General features: G+C 40.1%; 1 protein-coding gene across 1 annotated transcript; it reads left to right on the top strand.

The window, feature by feature from the left end:
- The first annotated feature begins 206 nt into the window (after positions 1-206).
- On the top strand, positions 207-4,922 carry LOC124160529 (elongation of very long chain fatty acids protein 6). Its single transcript, XM_046536391.1, has 2 exons — positions 207-816; positions 1,984-4,922. The coding sequence occupies exons 1-2, from the start codon at positions 500-502 to the stop codon at positions 2,597-2,599; spliced, it is 933 nt and encodes a 310-aa protein (XP_046392347.1). The 5' UTR covers positions 207-499; the 3' UTR covers positions 2,600-4,922.
- Positions 4,923-11,193: the final 6,271 nt, after the last annotated feature.

Genomic DNA, 11,193 nt, shown 5'->3' on the forward strand with positions numbered 1-11,193 from the left:
GGGGGAGTGGGGTCCCCATCTCAGAACCCTTCATCCCCCCCAAAGCGTATTCTTAGTTACGCCACTGATTGGTTTATAATATCACTATCTATTACACAGTTCACAGCGCGGTGCATAGTCCATTTCAAAGTTTCCCGGCGAATGAAAGGATCGAACTACCATCTGGTGAGATTTTGCTGAACTACGGCGTTAAATAAGAAAAGTAGGAAGCGGTGTGCCTCAGTCAATTGGCATATGTTAGGGAAGGAAGTCCTGCCAGTGGAAGGTGTTTAAGACAAGTGTAATTTACATTGGTTACTGGATTGTGCAGATTTTTCCCAATTGTGAAGATAAGTGCCTCCATCGGAAGTTGAATGTCATAATACACCCCATAGCTGAGCTTGAAAGCGCCAAGTCTGGCGTTTACCGGCACCTTCCTTGTATATAGCGTGATCGTTGCCGCGGTGTAATTAGTCATTCCCCTCGTAAAGGCCTAATCCTTCCCTAACAAACCGCAACCATGAATTACATGGAAGTTACTATGCCCAATTACTCATATGTTTTCAATTTCGAAGAAGAATTTGTTCATCAAGACACTAGAGTATGGATGACGAAAAATTGGAAGTATGGTTTCTACTACGTTGGAATCTACATGATATTTATATTTGGTGGGCAACATTACATGCAAAGTCGTCCTCGGTTTCAACTACGTGGTGTTTTAGCGGTCTGGAATATAGCTTTAGCAGCATTTAGTCTCATGGGCGCATGCCGAACCGTTCCGGAATTCATTCATGTCCTCAGGAATTATGGATTTTACCATTCTGTATGCATTCCAAGGTAAGATTTTCAATTTTATTCATTAACTATTCCATTTCACTTGATTTAATTCGCTATTTTGACGATTGCTTTTTGTACTTTCCTTACATTTTAAGCGCTATGTAAAACCTGTGAGTTGTTGTGGGTCGTATTTTAGATGCTGTGTGCAGGTTTCAGTTGCTATAATCTTAAATCTGGATGCCCGAAATTAGTCTTATTATGTTAATAGTTCTTTGCTTGGCGATTTTCTGCGGGTAAATTCACAGAACGGCTACTTGGTAATTCATACTTAGGGTAATAATTATTGATCAGCTTCAACCGGTTGGGGGTTATTTTGATAAACCTAACCCACTCATGTTTTTCCTTCCTGTTACTGAACCGGGCTAATTTTTAGGGCATATATGACCTAAAGCCGCATGCTCCACTTTTTCTTCTGGACTAAATAGCAGAAGTTTACTTCTTGACCGTTCAAACCGGTTTTTCTCGGAATCTGGGCGACAATCTCATTCAAAATATCAATTTTCATTGAACATCGTGTGTGTTATAAGTGATTTTGTGATTTTTATAATGCAAGAGTCTTATTTTTTGTATTTCTCACGAAGATGTTGATGATCAGCTTCCGTGAACCAATTGACGTTATGAATGACTCGCATACCACTGAATGCTGCCTTATCTACATTTTTTCTTATGTCTGTAATTTTGTTTGAAATTTGCTATATTTGCCACTTTTCGTGGTCATTTTTTTGTAGTGAACTCGCATTACCCAGTGTTTTCTGTCATCTTCATGGTATTTTTTCATTTGGGTCTTAATGAAATTATTTATTCTATCAACAGTACGCTTAAATTATACCTTGAATTTTCTGTACTTATTTATAAAATCCTCTTCTTGGTAAAAGTCTGATCTTGAGCTGTAAATTCAGCGCACATTGAACATACCAAGATTTTCACCTTAACATTTTATGATATTATCTGCATTCATTGAGAGAGGTATATTAACTGCATGATATATATTAAGAACGCCGTGTAATCAAGTGTTGGATTCTTCACCCATGCGTTTTTTGTTGATATTTTGGTGTAGCCCACCTCTAACCGTGTTCAGAGTAATTGGTAGCATACTGATGAATTTACATTTGTCGTTCTTGAAGGAGCCTCTTTGTAATCATTTTCTTTGTCTTATGATTTTTCCAGTTTCATCGAGCAGGATAAAGTATCCGGTTTCTGGACCTGGATGTTTGTCCTGTCCAAACTCCCTGAGCTAGGTGACACTGTCTTCATAGTTCTGCGAAAACAGCCCCTCATCTTCCTCCACTGGTATCATCACGTTACAGTGCTCCTTTACTCGTGGTACTCATATACGGAATACACAGCCTCAGCCCGCTGGTTCATTGTGATGAATTACATCGTGCACTCCGCGATGTACACCTACTATGCCATCCGTGCTTCCGGCAGCGGGGTTCCTCCACCGAGGTGGATAGCCATGGCGATCACGTGTGCACAACTGGCTCAAATGGTCACCGGCTGTGCCATCAACATTTGGGCCTACCAGTTGCTCAAGGCCGGCGACAGGGACTGTCACATCTCCGACTTCAACATCAAGCTATCCCTCTCCATGTACTTCAGCTACTTCGTTCTGTTCGCCCGGTTCTTCCGGAAGGCTTACTTGGGCAGTAAATCGGGCAAGGGTGGACTGAAGAAGTGCTCCGGTTCGTCGGCGGACATGACCACAGCGGCCGCCCCGCCTTCTCCCGCTGCACACAGTTCGCTCGCCCTGGCCACCTCCGGGAAGGTCAAGGGTGGAGAGTGAAGAGTCTGTTTGGTCGGGCCGGGTGCCTTTCCCAGTGATCGACCGCAGCAGCATAGCCCATCTCTCGAGAGAAGAAAAAAATCCGGTCATTTTTTTCCCCCCTACCTTTTGCCTGTCTTCACCACACGACCCAACCTCCATAAGTCCCAGATCCCATCGTCATCACTACCTCACCTGCTGCTCCATCGATTTATATATTCACCGTCAATTTCTTCTGTACCTCTTTTTGTTTCTTGCCTGTGATTGTAGTGTGTTTGTGGACATGTTTTCAGTTCGGCTGGAAGGTGTAGTCAAGAAGAGCTGTTGCCTAGAAGTGATGGGATATATATATGCGCCAGTTCATTTAAAAATGGAGCCTCAGGCTGACCTTTGGAGGCAGGGAGGAAAAGCAGGACCCATCGTAAGCTGGGGTATAAAATCATGGATTTTTTAATTATTATTTTTCAAGTCCTCCCCGATGCTGGACAATCAGCATGAGAGAGATGGTGAAATTAGTGGAAATGTTTTTTCATCATTTAATGCTGTTGATTGTTGTTGTTATTTGATGCTGACTTTGCTTGTGTAAGTGGTTACCATGAGCATTCCTCCGTGTACATTTTGGTATGGTTACCTGAAAATCAGTTGTACTATCAGGCAGATTTATTTATGCCAGGTTTTGCATGAAGGTCGGCATATACAGTCTTAAATGATATGTAGGTGGATTTGGTATTGTATATGATTAATGCATTTTAAACCTACACTTTTTTGAAGATGGTAAACATCTGTTAGGTACGTGATAGGTACAGTGGAGAGGGCAGCTGTAAAATCGAAGATAGCCAATAGAAGCGCCCCAATTGATTTCATTGTGGAAGTCGGTTAACGGTGGATGGTCTTCCTAACCATTAATCAAACATTCATCCCTCACAATTCCTCATACTTAAGTTTCAAATTTATCCATAATTGTTGTTTCCATTCACAAATAGAAGAAGTAGTAATGGATCATTTTAGGACAGTAGGAAAAATCCTGTCAAGCATCAAGTTAATTTAATTACCTCTTGGTAGTCTCGGAAATTAACACTTGGAATAAATCTCATGCTCATTTAGTGGTTAGTATTTAAATTTACTTATGATGATTCTAGTGGATTGTTTATCAGTCGTGAATCTCCCAAAGAAACTGAGCATTTCACTATACTCAGTTCCTTGAGCAGTATTTTGTTTATATTTATCTTAACCTATGTGTATATCTGTTAGGGTGTGGAAAATATTTAAATATACCACATAACTCCTTGACAAATACCAGATCTCTCGTTAGAACCCTTGAGATGTATTTTGGAGGATTATTTTTACCCATTTTATCAGGTGTCATTCCCTATTAATCAGTTATGTGCGAGTTTAAAAACTTCTAATATACCTATTGTATCTTGTGAACCCCTCTGAACAGCGAGAAATTTAAATGTCTGCTCCACATTTTAAGCACATGTGATTAGGAAGGTTTTATTTTTTTTTTGAAAAAACTTTTATGAGGCTGTTCTTCATTTTCAAGTTATATTTTTGTTGACATTTATTTGGTTTATATTCATTCATCCTAATTGTGAGCTTTAGTTTGAGAAACAATACTGATCATGCATTAGCTGGTCTATCTTATTATTAATTAATGAGGGTGCATTTTCCTAATTGTAATGGTGCATTTAATTTCAACTTGGGAGACATTCCCACTTTTGGCTGATCACTTGCTATTGACTCAGTTTTTATTGTGTACTTTTTTATCAGGGATGCAATAATAGTATTATCAAGCGTAACAACTTCAGTATTATGAGTACTGAATTTTGTGATTATTATTTCTTTGTTGATGGCACTTTTGGTATCAACTGCCCTGTCTTAATTTTCAATGAAAACGTACAAGGGGTGGGAAAAAGTAATCAAACAACAATATTCAGCTTCATTACATTCCACTGAGTAAGCTTTTAGCCATAATGTGTTCATCTATTGTAATTATGATGGATGGAATCCATCTAGTGTATCTAAATTTTTCCTCTCATGCTCCCTTGAGTTTCTCCAGTAGCCTTTCCCACGGTGTTGCCTAGGCCCTCATAAAAATGAAGTTCTCCTGGCTCTTATAGCCTTTGAAAAAAATAACAAGAAATTGTGATGCCTGCAATTTTTGTTGCAATGTTAATGCATTCAAGGAAGATTTTTTAAAAGGCTTCGACCATTGCTACTATTGTGAGCAGTATGCCCTTCAGCCAATGCACATGCATTTCAAAAGTTATGATTTTCATTGATCAGCTTGTGTGTAAGTGCCGTTATTGCTTTGTTTGTGGAAATATTAAAATATTATGAATAATGATGACTTTTAATTTATATTTTCTATCTCCGATTTGACAAGGTTTTAATTTAATTTTCTGCATGCTATTGGTGTAAAGTGGTGAGACACAAGTCCCCCATTCCTGCGTCGTAGCATTATGAGAATTTTTTTTTGTTTCCGTTGTTTATGCACTTTTTTGCTATCATATTCTATCAGCTATTTGCTATCGGCCTTATGATATGAGTTTTGGTCACTGTAACTATGGCTGCTATTAATTAAATGAAAAAAAAATATTTCCATTTTATAATATCTAGGTTTAAATAACTAGGGCTGGTCTATTATTTTGTCTGTAAAATTTTTCACAGGGTTTTCATTTTCTTTTCCGCATTTGAATGATAGGGAAAGTAGTCTGTTTGATGTCCATCTATTTTAGCCCTATAGCTGCTTCTTTGATATTAGAGAGCAGTGTATAACATTTTTTTCGAGGTTCTGGATGATAATTGGCCACCTTTGCTTTTCTTTGGAAATTTCTTGATTTTTGTGGTGAATTTGAAGATAATGTACTTAGCAAAATTTTCAGTGCATTCAACGACTTGAGATTGGCATTGGAGTTCATTGCTATTCACTTTGTTTTTTTTTTGCACGTCAATGAAATATGGTCTCACTGAGGCCTGACCGAAGAGATATGGCACTTTTTGAAGGACTTTTTGCTTTTGATTTGATAATTTGTTGTATCAAAATTTCTCTTGGACACACTTGCGATAGGGGTACAAATTTCAGTGATTCAAGATGGATATTTAGGGCAATATATTAAAATAAATTTTTTAAAATGCTGAATTGTGTTTTGTCAAAGTGATATTTATGTATACTCTGAACTTTATTTAGGTGCAATCGATTCATGACAAGGTAGGAAGTGAAGATTACTGGTGACAAGAGATAGGGTTTGAACAATTTTAAGGGTAAGAGCAATCGCTGAACTTTATGGGAATAATTATAACATTTCGAAACAGACCTTCGAATCCAATCAGAAGCTTCCCCCTCTATTTCACAGAGGTTGCAGAAACTACCCCCCCCCCCCCCCCCCCCCCAACCTTCTCCCAGACATCTGATAGGGAAGCAGGAGGCGTGTTCGGGAATGCAAGTGGAAATTTCAATCGCTATTTTCGAATCCAGATTTTGGATTCGAAATCGGTTTAACTTTCTTCAAAAGTTAAAATTTTTAGTGATTTAATATCAGGTATAAGGACGAGAGTTTTTCACCATTTTGCGTAGTTTTTGTTTACGAAGGTTTTAAATCGTAACGAATGAATACCCGCTACTTTTTCACCACGTTTGTCGCTATGTCACAGTGGTTGGGATAATGGCGATAATATTTACGTATATATGCAGTTGAGTAGCCAAGAATTTCGTTTAGAGGGGGTGGGGGGTCAAAAACCATGGGGGAAAATGTTTGAAAAACAGGATACCAAGTAATGGTTTTTAACTAATTTTAACACTTTGTAAATCGAAAAATCTTCATTTGTTAAAGAAATTTTTTTAAAAATCATAATTTTTTAATATTTCGATTTCTTTTATGAAGGAAAATAATTGTGTTCTTATATTACGGGGGGGGGGGGTCCGGACCCCTCACCCCCTAGCTTCGCCACTGCGTATATGGTAATAAATGCACGTGTGTAGGCCTAAGAACAAGAAATAGGCTGCGAAAGAATGAAACTTCAGGTTTTTTTTATGAACAGCAGCCTTCTTCAACTTATTTCTGGAGGAAAATTCTGAATGCGTGGATATTCTTAGTTGTTCAACGTTAGTTTCTCATTTTTTAATAATAAGGCCTCGACTTGTCACTGAGCTAGCCGCTTTTCGAGTTCTGTCTCCTCCTGCGCCACCAAAGCAAGTTCATCTAGCTTTACGGCAAGCCCTAATAAGTCTAGTAAACGCACCTGCATTTGGTTCGTTCCGCGTGGGTGAATCAACTGAAATCTTTTTCCTCTTAGCGTGCTAGACGATGAACATTCCAAGTCAGCTGTTTCGTGTATCGCGTAGTATTGGAGATTGAGTTAACGCGCATAATTCGGATACGAAAATTAATGACCGTTTGTTAAAGAAACGGACCAGCCCAGAACATTCATCGCAGCAATTCTTTCTTCCTCCACGTCTGAACGAGAAAGGAGACACCAATTCATGCTTTTTTCTCTCCCGATTTATTATTTTTTTCGCCTTCGGACCCGTCAACTTTCTTTCCAAAGAGATACCGATGAAATATGCCCATTCGTCCATCGAACGCGCGAAAGAAAAACATGAGTAAGTATGCAACCGTGATTTGCTACTTTAAAGGAAATGGCCTGAAGTCTGCCCGGCCGGCACCTACTTTCTTTTACGAAAAAAACTTTCCATTTCTCAATAAGCTTGGGCGTCTCATGCTGATGGCAGCGCAGGTCCGTGATAGGAAGTCTTGGAGAGCGTATCCATACCTCCACTGCAAAAATGCTCAACAATCACCCACCGAATCAAATCCGCTCATCTAGTAGCCCAACAGTACAAATCTGCTCAGCTGGCGGTGTCTGGAGCATAAATGCTCACCTCCTAGCTTGGAGAATAGGAGATGAGTGTTTATGCTCTGGACACTGCCAGCTGAGCGGATTCGTACTGTTGGGCTACTTGATGAGTGGATTTGATTAGGTGGGCGATTGTTGAGCGTTTTTGCAGTGGAGATATCGGTATATTGTGCATACGTGTAAAAAAATCTGCGCTTGGCGTATAAAATGAAGTAATGTTTTCTCGAGGGCATGAGAAGTATTCTTAGGGGTCACTTAACCTAGAATGAATGTTTGAAAACACAATTTTCAATTTTTTTCCAAATAAAACATAATTCGAAAGATAATTTCGTGTGATTTATGTAATCGACGAGTTGAACGTCCTGCCTAAAGAGTATCGCTATCGTCAAGCCATGGTTCGTTTACCTACGATATTCAACCGGTTTTTGCTCTTTTGGTAGAGTTCATCGCTTTGCTTTATTTCAAAGAAAACAATCCACTTGCAAAAAAAATAATGGCAATTTTTTCCTCAAACCATATTGTGACAAACTCTTTATTGGACAGTATACTGTCAGCTGAGTAATGGGTCAGACAATTTCAGTAGTTCGTCTTCTAGACTACTAAATTCTGCCGAATAGTCGAACATAACATAGTGTGTGCAGTAGATATTAATCTAACCGTAGACTATCAAGGCTTTAGGCATGAAATGTAAGGTATTCCTTTCCATTATAGTGAGAGATAGTCTTAAGCGTACATTCTTCGGATGAACAGGTCAAATTACGCATTTGGCGTAGCTAATTACGCGGAACTGCTGAGTTTGCAATAGTTCTCTCTTCCGAGGGAAGGAACTTTCTCTCCGTCATCCTCCACGTTGAATTCTCGTCTGCAGTTTATCTGGCTTGTACTGAATCTCTGCAAAACTGCAATGAAGGTTTATGAAGATCACATAATGCTCTGTGTTGGATTTCTTAAACGCTATTCTTCCGCTGGCTTTCTTTTGTCTTGCATTGGTTGCATTAGTTTGTGGTTGTCCTATACTCCTCTCTAATGGCTTGTTTTGAATAATGGAAAGTGCATGTGTTTCTCATCCAACTCTCAAGCAACATATACTTTTGTCATCCAAATGAAGAATTATTGCCTCTCTTCTCTGCTCTGACTATAGGTTAATTTTCTTTCCCATATTCTTACCGGCAACTTTTTCGTTAGAAATAGGCACATGTGAGGTTAAGTTCACCAATCATTCGCTGTATTACGCTTGTATGTCGTAGCTGTAAATATTAATTGCGGGGAAGCGTTCTCGGAAATAATATCCAATTTTTAAAATTTGCAATCGTCGAACATAAGATTTTGGATCGAAATTGCCAAATCTTTCGCATGAAGTGAAACTATAAAGCGATTTAATTTTAGAACTATGGATACGAGATATTCACTGTTGTGCGTGGTTTTGTTTTCAAATGTTTAAATAGAACCGTATAAATATTCTCTATTAGCTCACCAGGTTAGTTGCTATAGAGCAAGTATTTAAGATATTAACACGTACGTATGCGATGGTAAAAAGGTGCGTGCAGGTATAACAACAACGGGTAAGATGCGGAACAACTTAACGTAGATCGTCTCCCGGCGTACTTAGGTTTTCTCTGAAAAACAACATTCTTCAATTTTTACTCACCAAAGAAATAAGTTAGCAAGGAAAATACTGCTGTATTCGTGACCTTCCGTGACAACTCTCCGAGTTCTTCAACGCAAGGATTGGTTTTGGTAGTTGAGAATAGAGTCCACCCTAGACTAGATCGCAGGGAATGCAAGTGCAGATAGGCAGGGGCGCAGCTAGGAATAAAGGCTGGGGGGAGTTCAGGTGCAACTAATACCGGGTTGTGTGGGGGCATGGGATACCCACCAGGATAAGCGATAGGTGCGAGATTAATAAATTGCTGCGGAATTTGAAGATAAATGGTTCAAAATGGTGAGTTGTTCGGCTTTCTGAGGGACATTTCATTAATCCTTACCCTATTCTATTAGCAAAATATCAATCCAATTAAGTAAAATGGATTAAACTTAAAATTTCTGTGAGCTCGTGGGGGGGGGGAGGGGTTATCCCCCAAAAACCCCCTCGCTGCGCCACTGCACTAGTATAGGTATGTGATAGACTTTGCGCTAAACGCTAGGAAACACGTCACTTTTGTCCCAAAGATAGGAAAAGCAAAGCTTTTTCTCTCGATGAAAAAAGAGAGGGCCGAATGAAAAGTCTTTGCCACTTCTACTATCTTACCCTTATTTACTTACTCTTACAAGCAATTAAGAAGAAAATTTCGTCATGGTTACCTCCCGGTTCTAATCAATCTCCTCGATTCGTCTGCGTATCTGAATCAAGGACTTCATATTCAAAAGTTTATCGTACGTATGTACTACGTTCGGAAACATTGACTCTTATGAAAGAGGAGAATGGAGAGGGTGAAGTGGACGGAGAGGAGGGGGAACGACGAAGTACTGGACATGGTGGGTAAGGAGAGGCAGCTTTTTTAGCTGAGATACGGAGGAGACAGAAGTTATGGATGGAGCGAGTACTAAGCGGAGAACAGTGTTAGAGGGTAGTATGTTGGGTAAACGAGGGAGAGGAAGGATAGCAATAGGAATTTTAGATAGAATGAAAGGGATAAGGCCTTATTATGGATTTAAGAGGGAATCTAGGAAGGGAGGGGAGGCCACTTTTAATACTCCATGCAAACCTATCTTAATCGGTATAATACTTAACTGCAATTTCCCCTCGAGGGTTAGCCGTTAAGTGTAATTCCTTAGTGACTATGTAGTGATGTAAGATCTTACATTTTCCCGACGTATCAGGAGAAGAAAGGATTGTCGGGTTCTCCACCGGGTAATTGACCGCATGTTTCCCGACGTTTCGAGGAATGACTTCTACTTCATACTCAGGGGACCTTCTTCACCATATATTCGAAGAGAAAATACCCTGAGGACGAAGAACAAGTCTTTTTTCTAAACGTCGGGAGATATTCAGCCAATCATTTGGTTGAGAACCCGAAAATCCTCTCTGCGGCTGCATAGTGGTTCAGGACAGGGGCGCAGGCAGGAATTAAGGCTAGGGGGGGTTTCAGGCGCAACTAATACTGGGGTGTCTGGGTGTATGGCATACCTGCCAGCGCAATCGGGAGGTGCGAGGGCCCTCCGACAGAAAAAATTAAGATAAATGGTTAAAAATGGTGAGTTTTACGGCCTCTGAGGGATATTTTTATTAATCCTTGCACTATTCTATAAGTAATATTAATCCAAAAAAATAAAATAGATTAAACTTAAAAAATTGTCTGAGCTCTGGGGGGGGGGGGGGGGGTTTATCCTCCAAAATCCACCCTCGCTGCGCCACTAGTTCAGGACGTCCTCAATTCTCCCCGTTCTTCGGCCTGGGCCTAGATCAAGGACCAAGGTCAGAATCTCAGCCAGGGAGGGAGAGGGAAGTGGAATTGTCGCTGGCCACCGTGAAGACGACCTTATTCTTTTCATGCCCGTGTGTTGATTTTTGAGGTGCATCTGTTATCAACGGGAAGCGGTCGATGCATTAAGTAGGTGAGTCACCAGCCCGTGGCGAAGTGGGGGTGTGCCGGCGGCGGCTGTGCTCGAGGAAACGATTCCTGCTCGCCTGCCTTCAGAAATAGATCCCGTCTCTGACCGCTACGAGCTCGGGCTGAGAAACGATTCAGACTTTCTTGTGAATATGCCGCCTATCCCTAGTTATTTACGTAACATTACATTTATGTCGTTAGAAGACA

The sequence above is a fragment of the Ischnura elegans genome, chromosome 6 (genome assembly GCF_921293095.1).
Source record: "Ischnura elegans chromosome 6, ioIscEleg1.1, whole genome shotgun sequence".
Classification (NCBI taxonomy): Eukaryota; Metazoa; Arthropoda; class Insecta; order Odonata; family Coenagrionidae; genus Ischnura; species Ischnura elegans.